We start from the raw sequence: 25,674 nt of genomic DNA on the forward strand, positions 1-25,674 counted from the left end.
GAAGTAGTCTCTGATAAACCCCGCTCTGTATTGGTAGGGTTTTCATCTTCAAGGAAAAAGTTCAGTCCCAGAATGTGAAAGTATTAGATTACCACTGGTTGCAGAATCTCATGTCAATATGTCTCTGCATTTTGATTGCCTCCAATGATGACCAGCTTGTTTTTCACGTGAAGGAGATCCCCCCCCCCCCCCCCCCCCACACACACACACACACACAGCAAAAGTTGGTATCTCATCGATGCAGCAATCAACATAGCGTTCCCTGCATCTTCTCTACGCTTTGACCCTTTGATCCAACTGCTGTATGAATGTTGCTGACTCCACCTGGGGTGGTCAACCTCAAAACAAGATTCAATAGCAGAATAAGCTGCCTGACGTTGGCAGAGAAGTTTTTCATGGGCACAACCCACAAGTGCATTTTCCTCACAGATGTGGCTCCATTTAGAGGAAATAAACAGGCTTTCCAAAAGTATTACATTTATTAAAATAAAAGATAAACATAAAGTTACTTCGTTTTTGTACTAAGTATAATTATGTGTGATTTAGCAGTCAGCAGATAAAGCAGACAATAAGGTTCAGTTATGTCCTTTGATAAAATAATTTGACATGCTCGGAAGTACTGCACTCCCATTTTTTTTTATTCCAGCTGAGGGGACTGATAAGGAATGGGAAGGACAGCTACAGGCAGAAGATGGAGAAGCAGCTTCAGCAAAACAACGTTGGTGAAGTCTGGAGAGGCCTCAGAACCATCTCGGGCCACAAACAGCAGAACTCTCTGCCTGGGAGGGATGTGAGGTGGGCAAATGAACTGAATCATTTCTTCAACAGATTTGATTCATCCATGAGGCAGTCTTCAACATCAGCTGCAGACTCACCCACCCCCACTGCTGCTGTTCCACCTCTGACACCTCAGACACTTCACACCTTTACTCACCCTGCTCACTCTTCCCCACCCCCAATAACAGCAGCCAATACACACTCCACACAAGGCTCCAGCCTGTATCTCTCAACCACCCAGGTTAGGAGGGAACTGAGGAGGATTAAAGCCAGGAAGGCAGCGGGCCCAGATGGCATCAGCTCAAGGGTCATCAGGTCCTGCGCAGACCAACTGTGTGGGGTGATGGAGCACCTCTTCAACCTGAGCCTGAGGCTGGGGAGAGTCCCACAGCTCTGGAAAACCTCCTGTGTTGTACCAGTGCCAAAGACTTCACACCCCAAGGACCTCAACAGCTACAGGCCGGTGGCTCTGACATCCCACCTGATGAAGACCCTGGAGCGGCTGGTCCTGGCTCAGCTTCAGCACCTGCTGAGCTCATCACTGGACCCACTTCAGTTTGCCTACCAGCCTGGCATTGGAGGGGATGATGCCGTCAATTACCACCTACACCGTTCCCTCACTTACCTGGAGACCGCTGGGAGCACTATGAGAATCATGTTCTTTGATTTCTCCAGTGCCTTCAACACCATTCTTCCCTCGGTCCTGAAGGACAAGCTGGAGAACTCAGGAGTGGACCATCACTTCCCTACCTGGATTTTGGACTACCTCACCGATCGACCACAGTATGTGAGAACTCAGGGCTGTGTGTCGGACAGGGTCATCTGCAGTACAGGGGCCCCACAGGGAACGGTTCTGGCTCCGTTCCTCTTCACCATCTACACTGCAGACTTCTCCCACAACTCCACCCAGTGCTTCCTGCAGAAGTTCTCTGATGACTTTGCACTAGTCGGCCTCATCACTGATGGGGACGACAAGGAGTACAGAGGACTGACCCAAGACTTTGTGGAATGGTGCCAGCTGAACTACCTCCACATCAACACCAGTAAAACCAAGGAGCTGGTAACCACTGAACATCCAAGGTATGGACATTGAGGCTGTGGACAGCTACAGGTACCTTGGTGTTCATCTGAACAACAAACTGGACTGGACTCATAATTCAGACGCCCTCTACAGGAAAGGGCAGAGCAGGCTGTACCTGCTGCGGAGACTCAGGTCGTTTGGAGTAGAGGGCCCACTCCTGAAGACCTTCTATGACTCTGTGGTGGCATCAGCTATCTTTTACGGTGTGGTCTGCTGGGGCGGCAGCATCTCTGCTGGGGACAGGAAGAGACTGAACAGGCTGATTAGAAGGGCCAGCTCTGTTCTAGGATGCCCTCTGGACCCAGTGGAGGTGGTGAGTGACAGGAGAATGGCGGCTAAGCTGTCATCCCTGATGGACAACATCTCCCACCTCATGCAGGAGACTGTGACAGCACTGAGCAGCTCCTTCAGTGGCAGGCTGCGGCACCCACAGTGTGGGACGGAGAGATTTCGCAGCTCTTTCCTCCCCACTGCTGTCAGACTCCACAGCAAAGACTCCAACTGATCAAACACACACATCCACACATGTGCAATAACACTAAGTGCAACACTCTTTTTCTGACAAAGTTGTATTTTTACTCAGTTGTATAAAGCATTTGTATTCTATTTTTATCCTGTTGTATATTTTATTCTATTTATTCTACTGTATATAGTATTTTATTTTATTCTATTCTGTACAGTTGGGTACAGTATTTTATTCTTATTGTATTCTAATTTTTGCTATATAACTTTTGCACTGTCCACTTCCTGCTGTGACAAAACAGTTTCCCACGTGTGGGACTAATAAAGGTTATCTTATCTTATCTTATCTTAAAACACTGTCCATCCATTATGTAGACCTGCGTGTCATTTGCAGAGTTGTGCGAGCTTCCATTGAATCCCAGCTCACATTAGATCTGATGACTTTCCCACATAGTCAGTTCTTATTTGCAAAATGCTTCTTGTTCCTACGATCAGTTTTCCTAACTTTAATATTCTCCAGATGTCCTCCTGTTTTCCAAAAACCTCCACTTTTACTTGCTCTTAGTTCTCAAGATCTTCTCAAAGGAATGCCTGTCAATCAGAAAGAGAATATCTTTATTTCACGGGACCATAAACCTCCTTTTGTGCTTAAATACCTGAAACATTTCTGTGAGTAATGCCTGCACAGAAATATATTTGGTAAAAATCACATAAATGATGTATTGGCTCAGATTATAAAGGTATACTCAAAGAACACATTGATGCATAATATTAATTACTGCAGTGGGAATCTGGACCAGTAGCAGATTCCCACTGCGATAACGCACTAACAAATTAAAGACTACACTCTCAGCCACATTAGAAGATTCACCTGTTCAACTGCTCCTTTATGCAAATATCTAATCAGCCAATCACTTGCCAGCAACTCTTTCCATTCAAATATCCACTTAGAAGCAGCTCTGGGTGAAAACGCCTTCTTGATGCCAGACATCAGAAAGGTCTGAGCCTGGTTGCTTCCAGCAGATTAAAGGCAACAGTACCTCAAATAACCAGTTGTTACAACCAAGGCATGCAGAAGAGCATCTCTGAATGCACAAAGTGTCAGCAGAAGACCACCCCGGGTCACACTCATGTCAACTAAGAACAGGAAACCGAAGCTACGATTCGCAAATGCTCATTAAAAACAGAAGATTTGAAAAACATTGCCTGGTCTGATGAGCCTGGTTTGGCATGCAGATGGTAGGGTCAGACTTTTGTTTAAACAACAGAAAAGCATGGTTCAATCTTGCCAATATGAATGATTCAGGCTGGTCTTAGTGTACCAACTGAGCATTGTTTAAACGCAGCCTACTTGAGTTTTGTTGTAGACCATGTCCATCCCTTTATGACCCCAGTATACCCTTCTTCTCATAGCTGCTTTCAGCAGGATAACGTTGTATGTCACAAAGCTCAAATGATCTCAAACTGGTTCCTTAAATACTGGAATGAATTCACTCTACTCAAATGACCTCCACAGTTATCAGATCCCAATCCAACAGAGCACCTGTGCAGCAACTGTGTGATGCTGTTATGTCAATATGGGCCAAAATCTCTGAGGAATGTTTCCAGCAGCTTGTTGAATCCGTACTACCAGAGAATGAAAGCAGCTCTTAAGGCTAAATGAGGTCCAACCTGGTACTGGAAAGGTGTACCTAATAAAAAATAGTGTGTCCATGTGTGCGTCATTGCAGTTTGCTTTAATAGTCTCAGATTGATCAAATATATTCTGATTTCTGTGCAGTATAGTCAATGCGTGCTGCGAGTACTGTTAATGGAGGCAAAGTTAGGTTATTAATCTTACTTTCTTGGACACTTGGAAGAAAAATGAAAATGTGTGAAAAAAGAAGTGGGACATGGTGACAAGCAGGCATCCTGTTGCCTCAATCATCAGTTATTCTGACTTAGAGAAAAGAGGACCTTTATTAGTTACACTCCTGTGCCAACTAAAGGGATCGCTGGAGGTCAGAATGACCCAACCCTGAACTCTTAAAGGAACTGAAACTTAAGATGTAAAAGACAGAATTTAAATAGTAAAAATGGCAGACCAGACTGTTGTGCCGTTTGCCATTTGAAAATGTGTTGGTTTTTACAGTCAGGACCTAACTTACATTTAGTAATATTTGTAATCAAAGTCGGTGGCAAAAATCCAATTACATCGTCACTCCATAATCAAATAGATAATTTCAGAACATTTGCAATACAAAAATAATGCATGTAATATTACAATGATGTCTGTTGTTTAAAACTTTCCACTGTAAAATATGAAATTTCATAACATCTACAATTAAAGGAAGATTTCACAGATGAGTTCAGTATCATAAATTTAGCACCAGAACATATTTTCTTTTTCTTTATGCTTTTTTTAATGTTCTGTTTATAAACAAATATCCAAAATTTAAAAAATCACCATTGATGATTTTTAAATATGAATCAAAAACAATTACCATCATCTTTTTGTGAACAGGTATATTTGTGTTTCACCTCCTGTTTTTTACTAAGCTGTTTTTCCTCCCTGTGGTTTCTTCTTCTTTTTTAAAAAATAATTTCCCCCAATATTATTAAGAAATTGTAGAGGCACTAAAGGTTAAACTACTTTCATGCATCTACATTTTCACTAATGAACATGAAAATTACTTTTATGAACTTTAAACCTCCTGATCACAGAGCCTGTTATAGTACCATATGTCACGGTCCGCGGAAGTAGACTGTGTTGGAGTGAGATGGAGGGCCCAAATGCACACCCAAAAGGAGACAGAACTGACTTTAAACAAAAGGCGAGCCGTTTATTAGGCTGAAAAAACATGAATACAAAAACAAAGCAAGGTGAACAGGGGGTGAGAACTAAAACTAAAACCTAAACTGGGAAAACATAAACTGTGATGACTATGACAAAAGTGAACATGATTCTGAAGAGGTACATGCGAGGAACTATGAAGAGAAAACACGAAAAATGAACATGACCTGAACAGACTCATGAAAGACTTTAAACCTGAAGTTACTTAGAGGGAGGAAAACAGACGACCTGAATGAAAACACAGAGACTAAATACACGAAACTTTCTCGTATCCTTTAAATATGAGTTCATTTATTATTTTTTTAAATTATCTTTTTGAGCTTAATGTTCTAGCTCATTTTAAATAAATAAATAAAGACTTAAAATTGCTTGACCACCTCAATGGTTGTGTTGTGAGGCAAGATGTGGTTTGGCTGCTGAATGAACTTTTGCTGAAAAAGACATCCGTTTTAAAGATTACTCATCACATATGAATGAATAATATTAATAAGTTCAAACAGGCAAATCTGCTCATGTCCCGAAACGGACACACAGATACACACACAGATACACGTCCCAGTGTGCTCATATGATCAGAATTAACTCCAGGAGGCGGTCTTCTGTTAGGGTTAGGGTTGGCTATACAGTCCTCTCAGCACTCGCCTGTAGCTTCTCCCGGACAGTGCTGTCTTTCGGGGATTTGCTTCACAGTTTCGTCATTTGCTCAAATAGCTGTGTGTGAACTTTCACTTAGAAAGCCAAAGGACTACTTTTGGATTTTATTTTTTACGTCATCATCGGTCACATTTCGTTACTGACTGTCAACTCTGAGAAAGGTAAAAACTTTATTTATTGGCTACTGCGTGTCAGTCTGTGTTTCTGTGCGATGACGAGACTAAGAATGGTTTCACTGTCCCAACCTGTGTTGTTATTTTGCGGTCAAAGTATTTTTGAGTCTCCGGCTCCCTTTAAATTCATCCAAGTCATGCGTCTTGAGGCTCGTGCGCAATTGACCTCACTCATTACGCCAGCTCGTGCGCGGCCCCAGCTACTGTAGCTTGAAAGCTTGAACTGGAAAAAGTGGGCTGCCGGGAAATGGGCTGGCACACGTGTGTATGGGGGTGGTCGTGGAGCCTGAGCCGAAAACAGGACTGTCAGAGTCCAACTTTAGCAACCTAAAGCGTCTGATTATGCTCATCGACACATTACATTACTATAGAAAATCTATCTATCTATCTATCTATCTATCTATCTATCTATCTATCTATCTATCTATCTATCTATCTATCTATCTATCTATCTATCTATCTATCTATCTATCTATCTATCTATCTACTGCATGTGACAGTTATTCCTTTTATGCCCCTTGTTTCCTTGGTTCAGAACACACTAAACAAAAGAAACATGAAATATTCAGAATGTGAGCTTTTACAGTGCGAGTTTGGGGTTAAAGGACAGTCCCAGGTGACATTACGGCAGCTGCTTAATAATTTAACCCAAGTGACTCAACACAGTGAATCTATGTCAAGTCATGGTTAGTTTGCCTTAATCTTCAACGGCGAAGTTGAACATTCTTACATTTTATTCATGAGGATAGTTTTCAAAAGCCTGAGCTCCATCATCTTCTTTTATGTAACATTCCTCTACCATCTAATGCTGCGCAGCCTTCTCCTCCAAACTCCCCTCCCCTCTTTATTGTACATCCAAATATTGTGAATATTTAAACAATGAAAACTGAGACTGCAGTATTAGTGGACCTTGGTGTCTGTGTGCACTCATGTTTTTGTTGTTAAAGTTGTATCCTAACATCCAGGGGACTTCCTCTATGTCCGATGAGTCACTGATTTCTTGCTATTTGGGGGTTAACCCCCCCCCCCCCCCCCCCCACACACACACACACACACACACACAGGCCTCTCAGTCACTCATAAACAATCAAGGGTAGAGAGCTGGAGAGAATACCAACTGGAAATCACCTACAGTTTTTTAGATATTTAAATAAAACACATTAGGGTTGCTGTTGGAGAGAAATTAAGCCCAAGCTGAAACCTTTAATTTCTTTCTCTTCCAGCTGTCTGTGGTGCTCGTCTTCTGGAGTCATGTTTTCCAAGGCCACTGCCAACTTCGTCCGTGAGATTGACCCCGAAGGACTTCTCATCCACGTCTCTCGAGTAAATGACTCTCACAAACTGGTTCCCATGGCCCTCGTGATCAAACGCAAGCGCTGGTTTTGGCAGAGACCCAGGTACCAACCAACAGATTTCACTCTCGGCGACTTGTTGCTGGGTGACAAGGAGCTCATCCCGGGTAGGTGTGCAGATTCAAACTTAAGTTGTTACAGGAAAAATGTCGTGCATGTGAGTTCCCAGACACATTTCAACAAAGCTGATATCGGGGTAACACCTTGTGTTTTTGCAGGAGTGTCAGAGTCAGAATTCTTGACCTACAAGGGGACATATGGAGCTAAACTTGCTAGTGATCTGGGCCCCGAAGCCGGCTCTGCAAGTATCAGACTGGAGGGGCGTGGCACTACCAAGCTCCAGTCATGTTTTGGCCAGCTGAAGAAAGAGGAGGTGAATGTGAAGAAGCTATTACTTGACTCGGACAACAGGTATGATGTAATATTTTAAAAGCTTTTTATTTTATTTTTAAAAACTGCTTTCACATATACAGGTTGTAATCAAAGATTAAGGAGATGAGGTCATCAATGGTGATGTAATGAACTCCTTATAAATGTGGACTTCAGGCATCACATGCTAAACACCTCAGACCACAGCGGCGTGGTGTCATTTTCCATTTGTCAATCAGTCTGTCTCAAACCATTAACACCAGCTTCTCTTCATATCAGGTCGGTGGACATGCAGCACGTGCTGGTGAGGCAGATAGAGAAGCGGGCTGAGGTGGTGGGGCTAGTGAAGGAGAGGATCTTCACCACCAGCCCCTGTTCCATCACCCAGACAAAAGTGGAAGAGTGCACCTTTCAAGGGGTGCTCGGGCTGGTTGGCATGCTGGGGAGTTCGGTTAAGGTAGGCCTCTTAAAAGCTTTTTTAGTCATGATGCCATGAGAGTTTTCAATAATTCTATCAGGTAAATTATTATCAGCATATGTCTTATTTTGTAGTTTGATCGCCATAAATTTGTGAAATTCTGTTTATGCACCCCCCAAAATATAAGAAAAAAAGAAATCAGTCAGCCTTCCTCTAATCAATCCTATATGTGTGTGTACAGGGAGTGCAGAATTATTAGGCAAATGAGTATTTTGTCCACATCATCCTCTTCATGCATGTTGTCTTACTCCAAGCTGTATAGGCTTGAAAGCCTACTACCAATTAAGCATATTAGGTGATGTGCATCTCTGTAATGAGAAGGGGTGTGGTCTAATGACATCAACACCCTATATCAGGTGTGCATAATTATTAGGCAACTCCCTTTCCTTTGGCAAAATGGGTCAAAAGAAGGACTTGACAGGCTCAGAAAAGTCAAAAATAGTGAGATATCTTGCAGAGGGATGCAGCAGTCTCAAAATTGCAAAGCTTCTGAAGCGTGATAATCGAACAATCAAGCGTTTCATTCAAAATAGTCAACAGGGTCGCAAGAAGCGTGTGGAAAATCCAAGGCGCAAAATAACTGCCCATGAACTGAGAAAAGTCAAGCGTGCAGCTGCCAAGATGCCACTTGCCACCAGTTTGGCCATATTTCAGAGCTGCAACATCACTGGAGTGCCCAAAAGCACAAGGTGTGCAATACTCAGAGACATGGCCAAGGTAAGAAAGGCTGAAAGACGACCACCACTGAACAAGACACACAAGCTGAAACGTCAAGACTGGGCCAAGAAATATCTCAAGACTGGTTTTTCTAAGGTTTTATGGACTGATGAAATGAGAGTGAGTCTTGATGGGCCAGATGGATGGGCCTGTGGCTGGATTGGTAAAGGGCAGAGAGCTCCAGTCCGACTCAGACGCCAGCAAGGTGGAGGTGGAGTACTGGTTTGGGCTGGTATCATCAAAGATGAGCTTGTGGGGCCTTCTCGGGTTGAGGATGGAGTCAAGCTCAATTCCCAGTCCTACTGCCAGTTTCTGGAAGACACCTTCTTCAAGCAGTGGTACAGGAAGAAGTCTGCATCCTTCAAGAAAAACATGATTTTCATGCAGGACAATGCTCCATCACACGCGTCCAAGTACTCCACAGCGTGGCTGGCAAGAAAGGGTATAAAAGAAGAAAACCTAATGACATGGCCTCCTTGTTCACCTGATCTGAACCCCATTGAGAACCTGTGGTCCATCATCAAATGTGAGATTTACAAGGAGGGAAAACAGTACACCTCTCTGAACAGTGTCTGGGAGGCTGCGGTTGCTGCTGCACGCAATGTTGATGGTGAACAGATCAAAACACTGACAGAATCCATGGATGGCAGGCTTTTGAGTGTCCTTGCAAAGGAAGGTGGCTATATTGGTCGCTGATTTGTTTTTGTTTTGTTTTTGAATGTCAGAAATGTATATTGCCCTCTGAGTGGTAAATGCTGTGCAAACATTAATGTCATAACTCGACAAATATCTCGTAATCTGTGTTCAGGAGAAGCAACTGGAGTTTAGTCAATATCACTGCCTTGCATTGCTTCACTTCTTCCTCTTATTGTAAAATAATAATTGCTTTTGGAAATTTATGTCTAAAATATTAAATATTTAAAGGAATTATATAACCTCTTACAGATAGTAGACCATTGTTTTTCTTGTTCTCCTTCTTGTCTGTAAAAAACTGCATATTTTGCATGATTTAATAGCTTGTATATCACAAGTTATCAAGTTGTCTCCACAACACCGTGAGACACGTTACCAGTTGCTCATGTTTCTGTGAAGGAATTCTGGCCTACAACATTGCTTCATTTCATTTTGCACAGCTCTTTTGAAGTCCCACCACAGCATTTCAATCCGGTTAAGGTCCGGACTTTGACTGGGCCATTGCAACACCGTGATTCTTTAAAAAAAAGAAAGAAAAAAAAAAGAAAAAGAAATGTATATTTGTGAATGTGGAGATGTTATATTGGTTTCACTGGTAAAAATAAATAATTGAAATGGGTATATATTTGAGCCCTGCAACAGACTGGCGACCTGTCCAGGGTGTACCCCGCCTTTCGCCCTATGACAGCTGGGATAGGCTCCAGCGCCCCCCGCGACCCTGAAAAGGATAAGCGGAAGCGAATGGATGGATGGATGGGTATATATTTGTTTTTTGTTAAGTTGCCTAATAATTATGCACAGTAATAGTCACCTGCACACACAGATATCCCCCTAAAATAGCTAAAACTAAAAACAAACTAAAAACTACTTCCAAAAACATTCAGCTTTGATATTAATGAGTTTTTTGGGTTCATTGAGAACATGGTTGTTGTTCAATAATAACATTATTCCTCAAAAATACAACTTGCCTAATAATTCTGCACTCCCTGTATATGTGTGCTCCCAGGTGTGTGTGAAGGACAGCAACAGCATTGAGATAGACAGCGATGTTTCTGTGGAGATCCCCTCTGGTACAGTCATCGCGTACAGCATCCTGGAACTGGAGGTTAAAAAAGACGGACAATACTGTGAGTGTGTGTGAGTGAGAGTGTGTGTGGTAAACCACATGTGTGGTTATGAACGTGAGAATGACAATATCACTTTAACATTCTGGTGTGATCTCACTTACCAAGCATACAACCAAATCACTGAAAAACTGCTGCTGTGTGTGGCAAAGGTTTTAAATGGATATCATAGCTTTTCTACGGTCTCTGCTTTGATTAAACACACATAGGTGTTTGCTTCAGTGGCCTGAAGTTACCCTGCTGATATTTGTGTGATTATAATGGCAGTCTATAGGGATTGACTCATGTTTGGAACTAGCCTCAAGTGCAACTTTAGAAACTGGGACTCCATGTTGGCTTCATTTTTTTAGTTTCCTCTTGGGGCTAGCTTATATTGCCTGGAATGCCCAGGTGAGCTTCCGACAACTATCCTACAGCAGCCTCCAAGATGGCAGCGGTAGTATTTACAACAATGAAGCAATGATGCAGGTTGTATTCAATCAACAGTCTTATCAGTCTTTTTGTCCTCTGGCCATTTCCCCTGCCACGGATGAAATGCTCGCTTACAGGTATTGTACTGCTGTTAGAGACAGGAGAGGTTAATGAGGGTGTACATGCTCGTCAGGTGTTGTTGTAATTATAGTAACACGTGTAGCTGCCATCTACTTATGAAGAGGGTAATCTTTTATTGTGTGGATGCCTCAAAGGCATCCACACTATTGAGTTCCTGTTTCTCTTTATTCTTTATTCCACTATAATCTAGTTGCTTCCGTACGTTTTTTGGCACTTAACTACTCCCTCAGTTTTCAGCCAATTTTCACTGTTCAAACTTTTAAAAATTCTGCTGTTTCTGCTAATGGGTCCTATGACTTTTGGTGCTCATAACTTCTATACTTTTGAGATATTGAAAAATTTTTTTGCAATATTTTTTGCCCATTTCTTCCACATTGTCAGTGGGGTCACTGATTTTCCTCGCCAGGTTGACCTGTGTTTTAGCTCAGTGAGATGAGATGCCGTTCTCAGACTGGGAGGCCCGGGTTCAAATCCCGCTTATGGTAACATTTCTTTAAGTTAACAGTTAAACTTTTTTAACTCTTTTCAACACAAATTTCAGCCTTTTCACCCCTTTTCAGCAAATTTTTCAGTTTTTTCTACTGTTTTCAGAAAAAAACTTTTTTCAGCAGAAATTCTGCTCATTAACCTCTTTTCAGCCCAAATTCTGCTTATTCACCTCTTCTGCAAAGTTTTCAGCCTTTTCACCTCTTATCAGCACAATTCTCAGCAGCTCCTGCTCATTTCAGCAGATTTGTCAGGCTCTCCACCTCTTCTTTGTGAGAATAAGTTTGGCTCAGTGAGATGAGTAGCCGCCTTGAGACCAGGAGGGCCAGCAAAAATTTCTCCGTCTTTACCCCTTTCAGTAGAATTTTTGGCTTTTCACCACTTTTCAGCAAAAATTTTCTGCTTCTTCACCTGTTTTCAGCAGAATTTTCAGTTTCTTCACCGCCATATAACTTTTTGCAAGTTTTCAACTTTTTCAGCTTTTTCAGCAGACAACTTCAGCGTTAAGGCATCCACACAGCATTTTCGCAGGAAATGTAAATTTTTCTAGTTTTATCTCAGTTTACCATCTCCTGTCCAGCCATTTTGCTGCTGCTATGTGTGTGTGTATGTGTGTATCAGATAGGACACACTATATTACACCCATACATGGAAGCCGCACTATAAAGAGCAGTTATTCTTCTTGACTTAGATGCTTTGAAAGGGAAAATAAAATGTTGGGAATAGAAGTGTTAGTGATAGATAGCCAAACATGGTTAGAGGATAGAATAGCAACAGTAAGTTCTTCTGTTTACACACTCAATAATCAGATAACATTTGTGTGTGATATGTGTTTGCCCATGTGTTTATGATGTTTTCTGTATTTTTCAGACATATGTCTACAACCTGGTGCAATTGGAGGCTTTGAGTCAGACTCCATCTCGAGGTCCTGGCCTTCTGATGATTGCTTCGACACAGTGGATGGAAAGTGCAACGAGCAGAAGGTTCCACAGAAAGCCCCCCTTATTGCACTTCATAATGGTTTGTCCCTTCATTCATACATTCACACAATTACTTGTTGATGGAAAAAAATATAACAAATGAAACACAGTAGACTTATGGCAAACCGAGGAAGGTTCCTTTTTGTCCCAAATACAACTGTTATTTTATCCGTCTCACTGAAACGTTGCCTATGCCGTTGCATTTTTTGGTTTATTCTCAAACATTATAGCTGAGCTGACTTTCCTCAGTAGTAAACACTGCCACTAAAACTAGCTGTAATACCTAAAAAAATGATTATGACAATATGAAAGAACAGCAGTCACATGGTTATAATAATCGATAATAAACAAACAGTATCTTCTGGTTTGTTGCAGAATCGCAGGAAAAAGTCCTTTCTCCTCTGGCAAAGCTCCCCCAGCCGACCCAATGGGCTTTATTCAAGAAGCTCCAAGAAACTCTGAATGACAGTGCTGCTCTGTCATATCTGCAGCTTGTGGTGAGTGAAACTGGTAATGCCCTGTAGACCAAAACAAATTTCCCACGTGTGGGACTAATAAAGGTTATCTTATCTTATCTTATCTTATCTTATCTTATCTTATCTTATCTTATCTTATCTTATCTTATCTTATCTTCGTGGTGACCACTAGCCAGTCGGCTAAAATAGTCTGTCTGGTTGTGTGAATAAATGTGTAACCACAGCATCCCAAAATGTTTATTTTTCCTTCTAATCTGAAGCCCTTTTTCTATGTCAGCTTGAAGATTTGTGTAGCAATGAAATACACAATGGGACCCCAAAAGAAGAGCAGCCCAGTGCAGAGAGTCCCACTGAAAGCACCCTAAATGCAGCGCACCTGTTGGTCAGTGCCATGGAAGGTAAGAGGAAGTTACAGACAAAAAAAAGCTCAGCATACAAAGCAGTGCTGCAGATTTTTTATTTTTTTTTTAGTGGGTTTAACCTCATCATGTGTTCTGTTTAATGTTTTTATAGAGTTGCCCAAAGAAACTCTGGAACTTCTGAGCAAGAGCGCTCCTGACTTTCTGCAGGCTTTCAACATGCTGGTTAGCTAACTTGTTTCAGTTTAGTACACATTGTTGGTAATGATTGGTACCATGATTAGTACATTGGTGGTTGAGTTATTTCAATAATTCAATATTTACGTAGAACACACTCACACACAAAAGAAAACTATGTATTAAAAATAAATTTTACATCTCTAAACATGACAAGCACCTGTTTAGCTTAGTATAAACGGGGAACTAGCTAGCCTATCTCTGTTCCAGAGGTGTCAAAATACACACCTATCTGACCTTCTAAAGTTCAATTAATAATAATATTTCTACTTTATGTATTTTTTACCCCCCAAAATTCCTTGTGACTTTCTGGTGGCTGCTTTAACCAGGCTAGCTATGCTAAGCTAACTACAACCAATTATGAGGTTTTAGCTCTATATCTAATGTTATGACATAAATTTATAGTATTTATTAAACCATTTCATCTTTCTTTATTTTAGTTCTTTGAGGAAAGTAGAATTCGAATCTGTAAACCAACATTTTGCAACAAAAAACTTGTCCACTGATCCACCTACCTATCTCCCCAGGTGTGCAAGCTAAAGAGCAGCGATGTTCTCAACATTCAGTCTCTTCCTGCCCTGCTGCAGGATAACCAGGCCTTTCAGCTGGCAGAGCAGTTACTTTCCTCTGCCAGTGTGATGCTAAGAAGAGACGCTGACCTCCTGTGGATGGAAACCAGAGATAATGCAGGAGTCCTACCAGTGGTCCTCTTCCTCAGCATTCATGGATTGTGTTTGCTCTGCAATGCACTTTAATAGTTGTAGTGCCTGAGTGTGCACTCCCTCTCCTTTTTTATTGATTGTATTTGCACCATTTCTTTTTTTATTTTAAAATCTTATTACATGTAAGCTTGCTATCGTTTGTTACAAGACTTTTTCATATTATTATCATTATTACTTTTAAAACATTGCTTTAGATTTATTACAGAGCAGGGGAAAATTTTTTTTTCATAAATATGTTTTTATTATCTAAAACAAACATTGTATAACATGTATTTTGAAAAAAAGAAATATATATTGATAGATAGTGATTAATTGAAGGAGGATTTGATATATTGTGGGGAAGCCCTGATATGATATATTGTTTCATTTTCTTACTTTTCACAGAGTTTGATTAGACACCTTAGCAGGGGTCTCGAACTCCAGTCCTTGAGGGCTGGTGTCCTGAAACTTTTACATGTGTCCCTGTTGCAACACACCCGAATAAAATTAGTAGGTCATTAGCAAGAGTATAGAACTTGATTGCATGCTGAAGTGGCAACCCATAACCCTACTCAAGTATAAGTGTTTGGAAAAATGTACTTCTAAAAGTACTTTTATTGCACCAGGTTCATTCACTCATGAGCTACTGTAACATGAATCACATGGCTGAATTGTTTCTATAGAGTCTTGCTAATGATGTATTCATGTGTGTTGCAACAGGGACACATGGAAACATTTCAGGACAGCGGCCCTGGAGGACTTGAGTTCGAGACAACTGCCTTACAGTAATCTGTCCTACAAGTTCAATCCAGACGTTCTTATCTGCTAGTTTTTGGTACACAGTTTTTTTTAAATTTTTTAGTAAATCTCATCGTTTAGAAAATTTACTAACCAGGGATCACTTGAAAGGCGATTAAGCTAAAGGTAGTTCAAATTTCTCAGCTCAAGAAATGTTTACATGTTGATGATTTTATACAGAAGCGTTGAGCTGCCACCCAGGGAAAAGAAAAATAGAGCTATATCACATTATAACGTGAAACGTTTATTGATCTAACAATATACTTTATATGTTTGTACAATATATCTTTCACATTTGAACAACATAATATCATGTTATTACAATAAACATAATTATCACGTTATAACAAAAAACCGTTTACGTTCGTACAATATAAATATTATATTGTACAAACGTGATAATTATGTATATTGTAATAACGTGATATTATGTTATTCAAACGTAAAAAAGGATATTGTACTAACAAATATATGTAACAAACAAAAGTATATTTTTAGATTTTTCATGTCATAACGTAATATAGCTCTGTTTTTCTTTTGCCTGGCTGGCAGCTCTACACTTCTGCAATTTTAAGCTTTTCAATTAACATAAAAAAATTGAAGTTTGTTCCATACCTATGGTATGTAAAATAACTAGCCTTTCCATATCTATGTGGTGAAAAACATGCTACATGCCAATTCATGCAAGGATTTTTAATTTTAAATGGTACGGCATTGTATTGCTGCTCATCTTAATAATCAAAATAGCATTAAACTTTTTTTTTTACTTAAAGAAAGCTTTATTTTTAATATTCTCTTGAAGACCAGACTTTGTTAAAACAAGCTACACTATAAAATACAGTATTGACATTTTTAAAAAGTAGAGCTTTTATTAAGAAGATCGTGTGTTTTCATATATGAACTATATGTTTTTATGACATTCCTTTTCTCATGACCTTACTGGTACTTACTTTCTAATTTATTGTTAAGAAAGACTATATTACTGGGCTTTCAAAGAAAGTGTTTTGCATGTAGTTGTCTGTATCAAAGTATATCATTTTGATAACACGGAAAGCAAAAATAAAACTTTTATATTTTCTGTGAATTGTGTCCTCCATAGAAAAATAAATGTGATGCAAGCTACATTTTATTGTACACGTTTAGAGAAAGTAGTGCATTGGGGGATTTCTGTATTGAAAACTATAAATGATCATCTTTTACATTTACATTTTTGGAAATTAAGAACGAGTGTGGTGTAGTCGCTGTGTATCAGTGAGGTATCGATACAGATTATTTACACCATTTCTAATTATCTTAAATTAGTGTTTACTTATTTTTTTTACATTACAGTAAGCACCGTAACTTTCTTATAGTTCCACCATAGCTTTTAAGGTTACTATTTACTGACAGCTACAAACTGTAGGTAAGAAAGTGTTTGACATCTTCAGTGTGCTTTTTTTCATAGGTTCAAAAAGTTTCTCCAACTCTGAGATTCCAAACCACAAAGGCGTGATGAAAGGTGTATCTTGGATTTTAGTCAGAGTTTGTGCAAATATTTAATAATGATTAAATATTCTAAGGTCTTACAAACATTAAATCACTTTTAACTTTAACATTATTACACATCATGCTGTAGCTGTAATTTACATTTTAGAAGTGATTATTTTAGCTGAGTCATGTTTAATAAGATCTTATAAGTTAGTAGCTGAGTGAGTTATTAGTAGTTGTGACATTATTTAACAACATTTACCAAGGACTTTACCATACTTTACCAAGTACAAATACTAATACTACTACAATTTTCAGGTATCTGTAGTTTCTTCTCCTTACATTTTGGTCAAATAAAATAAAATAAAAATACAGATTTGTTTTTCCTTTGGTAAAGGTTAAATTACAAAAAATGAAATAAAATGTGTTTTTAATTTAATATGATTATTTAATTTCTTGTTATTAATATTATTATTTTATATTATTATATAACTTTTGTTAAAATTAAAAAATATCTGATAGAGAAATTATCTGGTAAAGAAATTTAAAAAAAAAAAGAATCCCACCCGAAAAAAAAGACCACGTGGGACGAGTGGTGACGTAAATCTCGTGCGACCGCAGTTCAGACACGGCCAGAAAATATTGCCGAGTGGAAGTGGTGTTTTTGCGCTCTAAAAGACGCCTTTAGCACCTTTTGGAAATGCCTGTGTGCAACTTCTTTCTTCAGGGCCGCTGTCGTTACGGCGAAAAATGTTGGAATGAGCACCCAAGAGGAGGAAGCAGAGGAGGAGGAGGAGGAGGAGGTGGTGGAGGATATAACAACAACTACAGCAACCGCTCCTCTGGTCAGCAACAGCCCAGAAGTGGAGGTGGAGGTAACGTCTTTGATAAGTTAACATTCATCTAAACGTACTTTCAGTTTCTTTAGCATTCTTCGTGTGATGTTTTCGCTCTCTTAGCTAGCTTTTGTTAGCCTTCATTTACTGTTCCACTGAATTGTAGGCAAATTAAGTTTGCTTCGTGGGTAGGGTATTTGAACAGTGGGCTGAGATTGTGCTTATCTAGGTAACTTAACCATGGAGTTAACCCTGGATTTTCAACTGTGGTTCACTTCTTACTGGGGTGTGTCCCCGTCATGCTAGCTTATTTAGAAATGGAAGGGTAGCCTGAGTATGTTGAATTCACTTCATAGCACGGGGCCCAGTCAAAAATATCAACTCTGTTAAGTTTTAAGTATGTCAACAACTTGGCATATGGGTTTTTAATTTTTTTTATTTTTCCCAAACTTGAATGGGCATCACAGAAGAGGTTTTCCTGTTATTCTGAAGCCACATGAATGCACATTTAGTATAGGAGGGATGGGTAATGTTACTGTGTCGTAGTTTCTTTTCCAATGCAGTTATACTAGAAACAAATACATATTTTACAAAGGTCAGGTGTGTGCTAAACAACAGCAATTTAATTTCATGTTACCACTTCATGAGACCTCATGGTGGTTATCAAATAAATGAATGTAAAGCAGACAACCAGCTTTCAGTAAAGCAGAAAGTTGAGGATAAAGCTATCCAGAGAGCTAATAAAGTGATTTAAACAAGGATTAAAATTGGTTAATAATGATGATGCACTATGGAGTGTATTTTACACAATTTTGTAATGCTTTGTGACACTGGTTTGTATTTTGATTCCAGGGTTTGGAAACAGAGTCTGGGTGAATCCTTCCCAGCAAAAAGGAAACTACATCCAGCCTTCATCCTTCTCTTCTCACGGAAGTGACGACTGGGGTCATGGAGGAGGTGGGGGAGGGGGAGGAGGAGGTGGTGGTGGTGGAGGGCGAAGAGAAAATGTGAAGAGCTCCGACTTTAGTTTCTCAAGTCAAAACAGATTTTCAGCTCTTAATACTCCCAGCACCTTTGACAGGGGAAGCAGGGGGGGAGGAAGGCCAGCGGGAGGAACAGTTGGTGATGAAGACGACGACAAAAAACTGTGAGTCTTTATGAGAAAATATAATGTTCTTTTTTTTTTTTTTTTTTTTTTTTTTTTTAAACAAATTTTTTTTATCAGTCGTAAGGAAATCATTGTCATATTTGTTATCCAGGGAAGTTATTCAGATGGACATGGATGTTTGGGAGAAGTCTGGCCAGTGGGGATTCTCGTGTTATTATAGCTTCAAGACACTTGTATCTGGTGTGTATGAGATTTTTCATTTTAAATGTATATTTTTAAAAACTGAAACACTGGACCTGAACATGTTTCCTATGTTTTGACTACAGGTTTCACTGACCTCTCCCCTGAAGAGCTCCGGCTGGAATACTACTCCACAAGACCTTCAGGAGATCTGCAGGGCTACGTAAGTGTAGTGTTCCTTAGTAATGTCATGTCTGTTTGGCTTTGGGTCAGTATTCATCTTGTATAGGATAAAGGTCTAATCATCTCTTAGTTTACTCAGATTGCACAGAGTGTATATTTGTTAATAATTTGAATCATTTTGGATAAGGATAAGTGTAAGATAATGGGGAATTTCAGTTTTTACTTTATAATTTCTTTAGCGTAAGATTTACAGTTAAATTGTATTTTCTTGCCTTATTTAATTTTTACGTACTGTTCCTTTAACACACGGTAACTGTGCATGGGGGGAACGTTCGCGACGGGCAGTGTGGAGCTACGGGGGCTTTAACTAGCTGTGGAGAAAAACAGTTTCTTACTGTGTTTGCAGTGTACAGGAACATTCAAACGGATCACTGTATTTCAAAACTGTGGAAATAAATGTTTGCCTGTTTGTTTTTCGACTACAAGCGGACTTAGTGCAGTTGAACATAATCCACAAAGACACGCGTACGGCCCGACTACCAGCTAGTGCTTCCGCGGTATCACATCTTCGTCGTGGATAGAAGCATGGCCCCAAGTCTTTTTGTTACATGGGCTTGATTATTATAATCAAGCTCTAATTTAATATCGGAAGGCAAAAGGTTAAATGTGTTTAAGTATTTCTAAGAGTATAAGAAATTCCTCTTGTCTGTGCTTAGATGAATGGCATCAATCAGCTGCTCAGTCAGTGGAAAAACAGAGTCCAGGAATTGAAGATTATGAATCCAGCCACTCGTGCGGCACTGGTAAGACACACAGATCCTCACAAACATCGCTTCCCAACTTTAGATCATTTGTTACAATTCCAGAGTCCATAACTGGTCCCTAATGAGACGTGAAAACCAAACAGCACTGAGAAGATGTGTTTAGATTTTTGCCATTAGGTGTGCATGTCAGCAGTGTGCAGCAATGGAAATGTCAGAATACATTTTCGTTTAATAAAGTTTCCTTCTACTCTTTGAACGTATCGAACACCTGGTTTAGATTTAATGCTGACGTTCTGATTTGACACTAGCATTGCTCCTGTCTGTTTTGGGGCTTTTAATTCAGTGGTTTTTTTTTTCTTTCTTTTTTTACTTTATTTGTTTTCATTGCAGCTTGCAGAATTAAATGGTGCCGCACCTCAGGGATCTTCAGGTGGGTTTGGTTCGACAACAGCAACTGGATTTGGATCCTCAATCTCCAGCTTTGGAAGCAAAGGTAAAGATTAACGATTTCTTCATTGAATCATAAACTGTCTTTCTTTTTTGAAGGTACTTCCCATTTCTAATGAGTTATGATGCTTGAGCAGATTTTACAGAGACTGCATGTAGTTTAGTATTTTAGCACTAAATTAATCAAAGTATAGGTTTTCAGAATTTCATAATAAAAGGTATTTTATAAAATTATCCATCACTCCATGATAACTCTAAGTCCTTCTGTTCCTGCAGATTTTGGTGCACCAGCCCAGGCCAGCGGTTTCAGCTTTTCTGCTTCAAATAGTGGATTTGGCTCTGCAGCCACACAGTCATCTTCAACAGGTTTTGGTGACATCTTAGCAGCTCCCACACAGCCTCCCTCTGGGTTCGGCACTGCGTCCTCCTCTACACCTTCAGCTTCAAGTTTCTCCTTCGCCTCTACCACCACGGACAAACCAGCACCTGCGTCAGGATTTGGATCTGCCTCTGGATTTAGTTTCCCCACTGGAGCAAGCAGCAGTTTCGGGGTTGGAGCCCCTGCGACAACAGGAAGCAGCAGTCTTTTTGGGCAGACAAGTGGAGGATTTGGGGCAGCAGCCACTCAGCCCACTTCAGGAACTGGGTCTGCCGAAGGGGCGTCAGATAGTCTGTTTTCCCCTGAGAGTAAACTGACCGAAGAGGAACTGAGTCAGTTCAAGGCTAAGAAATTCACTCTGGGACAGATTCCACTGAAGCCCCCCCCTTCTAACCTGCTAGTGGTGTGATACTGTGGAGAATATGGGTAGATTATTAAACTAAAAACTATAATTTTGTGTAAACTTTAAGCTTTAAACCTTTTCCGTGCAAGTAATTTTGAAGATGTGGCTGACATCCACACACTTCTCCTCGGTGTAGGTGGAGAAAACTCAGTTTGGAAGTGTGCTGTGTACTTTCGAGCTATCTTTTGTCATAAAAAGTTCTATTTTTGAACGATTTTAGGTTGCATGGGTTTTAATTTGTTGATTTTTTTTTTCCCTTTTAAGTACCTAAGGGTACAGCAAGAAAAGTTGATGGGGAAAAAATCTTTTAAAGGTTTATTTTAATTTTTAATGATCAAACATGCAAAATTCAGCAAATCAGCTTCTTGAACTTTATGTGGAGTAAATTTGAGATTATCTGTGTGTTGGGCTAAAGGTAAATAAATGTATTTCATTTAAGGTTTCATGGGATAGGAATTCTTGCTGTAATTACATGTGTCAGTCAGAAGGTGGTGTCACAATACAAGCTGTCCATGAGGGTTTTTTTTTCTTTATTATTATTGTTATTTTTTTCTGCATTTAAGTGTACTTGTGTTTTAACCTAGAAGTACTTTTTAACTTCAGGCTACTTTTCCCTTGCAATGTAATGTGATAAAACAACAAAATCAAGGCCTGGAAACCAAACACAAACATTTATTCACACCAGATTTCTGCTAACAGAGAGCAAAGTGAGGCAGCTTCCAAATGACAGAGAATAAATAAGCTGTTCAGAATGTATTTATTAGGTGCTGAGCAAATGGTGGGACAGCAAGAGTGATCCATGTGACAGCAATAAACCATTCTGCTGAGGGGGCTCTACCTCTGCTGACTCGAGCATATTTTCAGCTGACGGGGAGTGCGTAGCTTCAGTCGGAGGTGAAGCTGGGTTTCCTGTTTGCCTGCGTTTGTGTGTCTGTGTTTTACAGCCAGGTCAAAAAGGCCTTGTAGATATAATTAATACAAATTTTGTGTTCTTATAAATACTGAACATTAACTGTGAGCAACAGTGTGCAACACAGTCATTTTCTCTCCTGCTCCTCTGTCCCTCAGCAGTAAACTCCCACCCACCCCCTGCTAGAAGTTGATAAATAATTCAGCTGATTAATGAACGACTGAAAAAGACACGCTCTCATGAAAAGGCACTTGCTCCCTCGTGCCGCTGAAATGTGTTTGTATTGCTGTCCTGTGACTTTTAAAGCAATCTAACTGATAAATAAGGGCGCTTGTGAGTGTTTGTTACCCCACCCCACACCAAATAAGCAGGTTTGCTACGGCATCAAATCGATAGCATTGCTTGTGTTTACGTAGGGTATGCATGAGTGAGGGGATGAGTCTGTGGATACCTGAATACACACACAGAAACGCACGGGGTTTCATTGGTATCATTTACTCACTCTCAGATACATCACCTCAGTGATGATGTGGGATTGCTCGTCTGACCAGTTGTGCGTAATCTTAACACACATGCGTACCCTCCTTTCCTCCCATGGATCATTAAATATTCCCCAAGAGGGACCCTACATTTAAAATGATGGAAATACAGCGTCAAGACTTGAGTCCATATGCTCCTTCAGTCCTCCCTTCCCAACCCTCCTGTGAAATCACTGCTTAAACAACACAGCGTGCACTGTAATCCAATTGACTGTGCCCTGACTTCAGCAACACGAACCAGATGTACACAGTATATGGTGCTTTAATATATTTAACACACCTATCGATAAGAGGGAAAACAGGAGCTGTCTGTCTGGTTGATGCCCTCCTTTAGACTGCATGCCCCGGCTGTGTAGCAGCCCTTTGAATTATGACTTCTGCCTGCTGCTAACTTTTCCAGATCAGCAATTTTTGTCTTTATTATAGGGTGACTAAATGCACGCTGTTTCCATTGCCACTGTGGTGTCTGCATTAGCTGATGTCAGCACTGGAAAGAAAGAAACGCTTCGGTTGCCCCTCTGCACATTTCAGAGGAACTGAGTTGAATCCAAAACTACTATAAATAGGGTATGATTCCAGGTGACCCCTCCAACACACACACACACACCACCCCTTTTATAGTTGTAGCAGAGAACAAGGCTTAGTAATTGGAGCTATGAATCCAGAGGTAGAATTGATTGTGTTGTGCCACAGCAGTTTGCCTATGGGAAACAGGGCATTGATCCAAGGCCTCTGATTTATGCCTATCTGACTGGCCTTTTGCAAGAGGCCTTGGTGGCACATATTTCACCTGCAAATATATTTTTATAGGTCCATGTCTGGCCTTGTGTTTCCATGCTGAGGATGTTTATGGTTTCATAGTAGGATTAGTGTCTTCCGCTTAACACACTGAGAGTAAGAAACGTTGGCTTAGAGAATATACTGCACATGCTGCATTTAAGGCTGGTCTTGTTTTAAATATTGAACTGGAGATCCAAAAAGGCTGGATAGAAAATAAATTCAAAGCATCAATCTTAACTGTGCAGACACTGCTGCATACTCACTAAGTGGAAACGGAAGCATAGCCATTTCAATTTCATTAGATCTCATATAAATTCAAAATACTTTCCAGTAAAGATCATGTCTGCTTTTTTTTTTTTTTTGAAATTTCATTTCACATTAATCTAGTGTACTGGTGCTGTACAGACTGGGTAACTCAGACAGTAACAATGTGATGTGTTATGAGTCATCTCTAGCAAACATCCAGTATACTTGTTGAGTTTTATACATTACAGAAATGGAAAAATTTAAATGCTGTGTCCAAGCCAAGAGTCTCAACTTGCATAGGCCTACTGTACGTACTCCAGCCTGCGATTGCTTGCAGCTGTTTGAGTTAGATCAGAGAATAATTTCAGTCTTGCAAAAGGCAGCGACCGCCAAAGAGTTCAACAATTCTTGAAGTTCACCATGAGTGGCTGCAAAAGAAAAGTAACTGTTTTCTTCACACTTGTTGGATTAAATAACTTTAGGAGCTAGGACACATGTAAATATATATAACTCATTACAACGCTTTAGAGTAAACGAGTTTGACATTTTGCCACATACACCCTTTAGTTGTTTTGCTGAAATTAACATTAGAAGATTTCTTTTACTCTCTTTTTTGTCCATTAAGTATGAGACGGCTTACAGGGAGGAGGTCAGCGCCCTGACCCACTGGTGTCAAGACAACCATCTCACCCTCAACGTCGCAAAGACAAAGGAGTTGATAGTGGACTTCCGGAGGTGCAGAGAAGTACACACCCCCATCACCATCAACGGCGCTGCTGTGGAGAGAGTGAACAGCTTCAGGTTCCTTGGTGTACATCTGGCTGAGGATCTTACGTGGTCAGTACACACAAACAAAACAGTGAAGAAGGCCCAGCAGCGCCTCTTCTTTCTCAGGAGACTGAAAAGATTCGGCATGAGCCCCCGCATCCTCAGGACCTTCTATCACTGTGCCATTGAGAGCATCCTCACTGGATGCATCACCACCTGGTATGGCAACAGCACCGCCTACAACTGCAAAGCTCTCCAGCGAGTAGTGCGGTGCTCTGAACGGATAATTGGAGGTGAGCTTCCCTCCCTCCAAGACATCTACAGGAAGCGCTGCCTGAGGAAAGCGGGGAGGATCATCAAGGACTCCAGTCACCCCAGCCATAAACTGTTCAGACTGCTTCCATCAGGAAGGAGGTTCTGCAGCATCCGGTCCCGTACCAGCAGACTGAGAGACAGCTTCTTCCACCAGGCCATCAGACTGCTGAACACGTCATAGACACCTCAGCTTCACTACTGGAACTTCAACATTATGCACTCCACACTGTATATAAATGCCACTTGTTTTGCACATATTCAACTCTGTATATTTTATATATTTTATTATTATTATTATTTTTTTTTTTTTTCACTATTTAATTTGTAAAAATGTGTATACACACACACACACACACACACACACACACACACACACACGTAGGAAAATATTTAGTATACACATCCAGAAATGCATATACTATTATATATTGTACATATATTTATTAGTTTCAGGTTGGCCATTCTTGTATTTTGCTCGTTTGTGTTGTTGTGTTTGCACATCTCTGTTGCTTGTGGGGCTCACACACAAGAATTTCACTCGCATGTGCTGTGCCAGTGTGCCTGCACATGTGATGTGACAATAAAAGTGATTTGATTTGATTTGATTTGTGCAGCCAGGAGACCATTAGCTTAACAAAACAGCAAGAGTGGCAAAGTTATTGCCGCTCTCTGCAAAAATGACAACACATCTAAAAATCGCCAATTAACACATTATAATGTGTGTTAACTATTTCACAGCCATGGACTGTGACTTGTTGGAGTGAGTCTCATCCCCATTGTGAATTTGCTACATGAAAACCCTAAATTTATGGATTTAACACACCAGCTATGATTAATATTTCACTTTGGGGGAATAAAAAAAGTACTATGACAAGAACATCAACATAACCTTTTTAGCTAAACCCCCCCCCCCCCCCAAAACCCTGTTTGCTTATTTACACATACAGCTGTTACTTTATGTGATTAACGTTATAAATTGGCTATTCAATTCTTCTATTCTTCCTGTTTTCTTTGCTATCTAGCTTGGTAAGCTAGTTTATATGCTAA

General features: G+C 40.2%; 2 protein-coding genes across 2 annotated transcripts; both read left to right on the forward strand.

Moving 5' to 3' along the window:
* The first annotated feature begins 5,813 nt into the window (after positions 1-5,813).
* On the forward strand, positions 5,814-15,593 carry LOC113014732 (gasdermin-E-like). Its single transcript, XM_026156445.1, has 10 exons — positions 5,814-5,968; positions 7,204-7,439; positions 7,551-7,743; positions 7,981-8,158; positions 10,596-10,716; positions 12,622-12,771; positions 13,107-13,228; positions 13,485-13,605; positions 13,721-13,791; positions 14,331-15,593. The coding sequence occupies exons 2-10, from the start codon at positions 7,232-7,234 to the stop codon at positions 14,556-14,558; spliced, it is 1,392 nt and encodes a 463-aa protein (XP_026012230.1). The 5' UTR covers positions 5,814-5,968; positions 7,204-7,231; the 3' UTR covers positions 14,559-15,593.
* Positions 15,594-17,363: 1,770 nt separating this feature from the next.
* On the forward strand, positions 17,364-22,301 carry nup42 (nucleoporin 42). The gene is made up of 7 exons (XM_026157065.1): positions 17,364-17,644; positions 18,458-18,752; positions 18,865-18,953; positions 19,040-19,116; positions 19,793-19,879; positions 20,231-20,333; positions 20,564-22,301. Exons 1-7 carry the CDS (start codon positions 17,470-17,472, stop codon positions 21,073-21,075), a joined length of 1,338 nt encoding a protein of 445 aa, XP_026012850.1. The 5' UTR covers positions 17,364-17,469; the 3' UTR covers positions 21,076-22,301.
* The last annotated feature ends 3,373 nt before the right edge of the window (positions 22,302-25,674 follow it).

The sequence above is a fragment of the Astatotilapia calliptera genome, chromosome 22 (genome assembly GCF_900246225.1).
Source record: "Astatotilapia calliptera chromosome 22, fAstCal1.2, whole genome shotgun sequence".
In the NCBI taxonomy this organism is placed as follows: domain Eukaryota; kingdom Metazoa; phylum Chordata; class Actinopteri; order Cichliformes; family Cichlidae; genus Astatotilapia; species Astatotilapia calliptera.

Coding starts and splice junctions, on each gene's coding strand:
- nup42 (XM_026157065.1), top strand. CDS start 17,470: ATGCCTGTGTGCAACTTCTTTCTTCAGGGCCGCTGTCGTTACGGCGAA. Junction 17,645..18,457: donor GCCCAGAAGTGGAGGTGGAG/GTAACGTCTTTG, acceptor TTTTGATTCCAG/GGTTTGGAAACAGAGTCTGG. Junction 19,880..20,230: donor CAGCCACTCGTGCGGCACTG/GTAAGACACACA, acceptor TTTTCATTGCAG/CTTGCAGAATTAAATGGTGC.
- LOC113014732 (XM_026156445.1), top strand. CDS start 7,232: ATGTTTTCCAAGGCCACTGCCAACTTCGTCCGTGAGATTGACCCCGAA. Junction 10,717..12,621: donor TAAAAAAGACGGACAATACT/GTGAGTGTGTGT, acceptor TGTATTTTTCAG/ACATATGTCTACAACCTGGT. Junction 12,772..13,106: donor CCTTATTGCACTTCATAATG/GTTTGTCCCTTC, acceptor GGTTTGTTGCAG/AATCGCAGGAAAAAGTCCTT.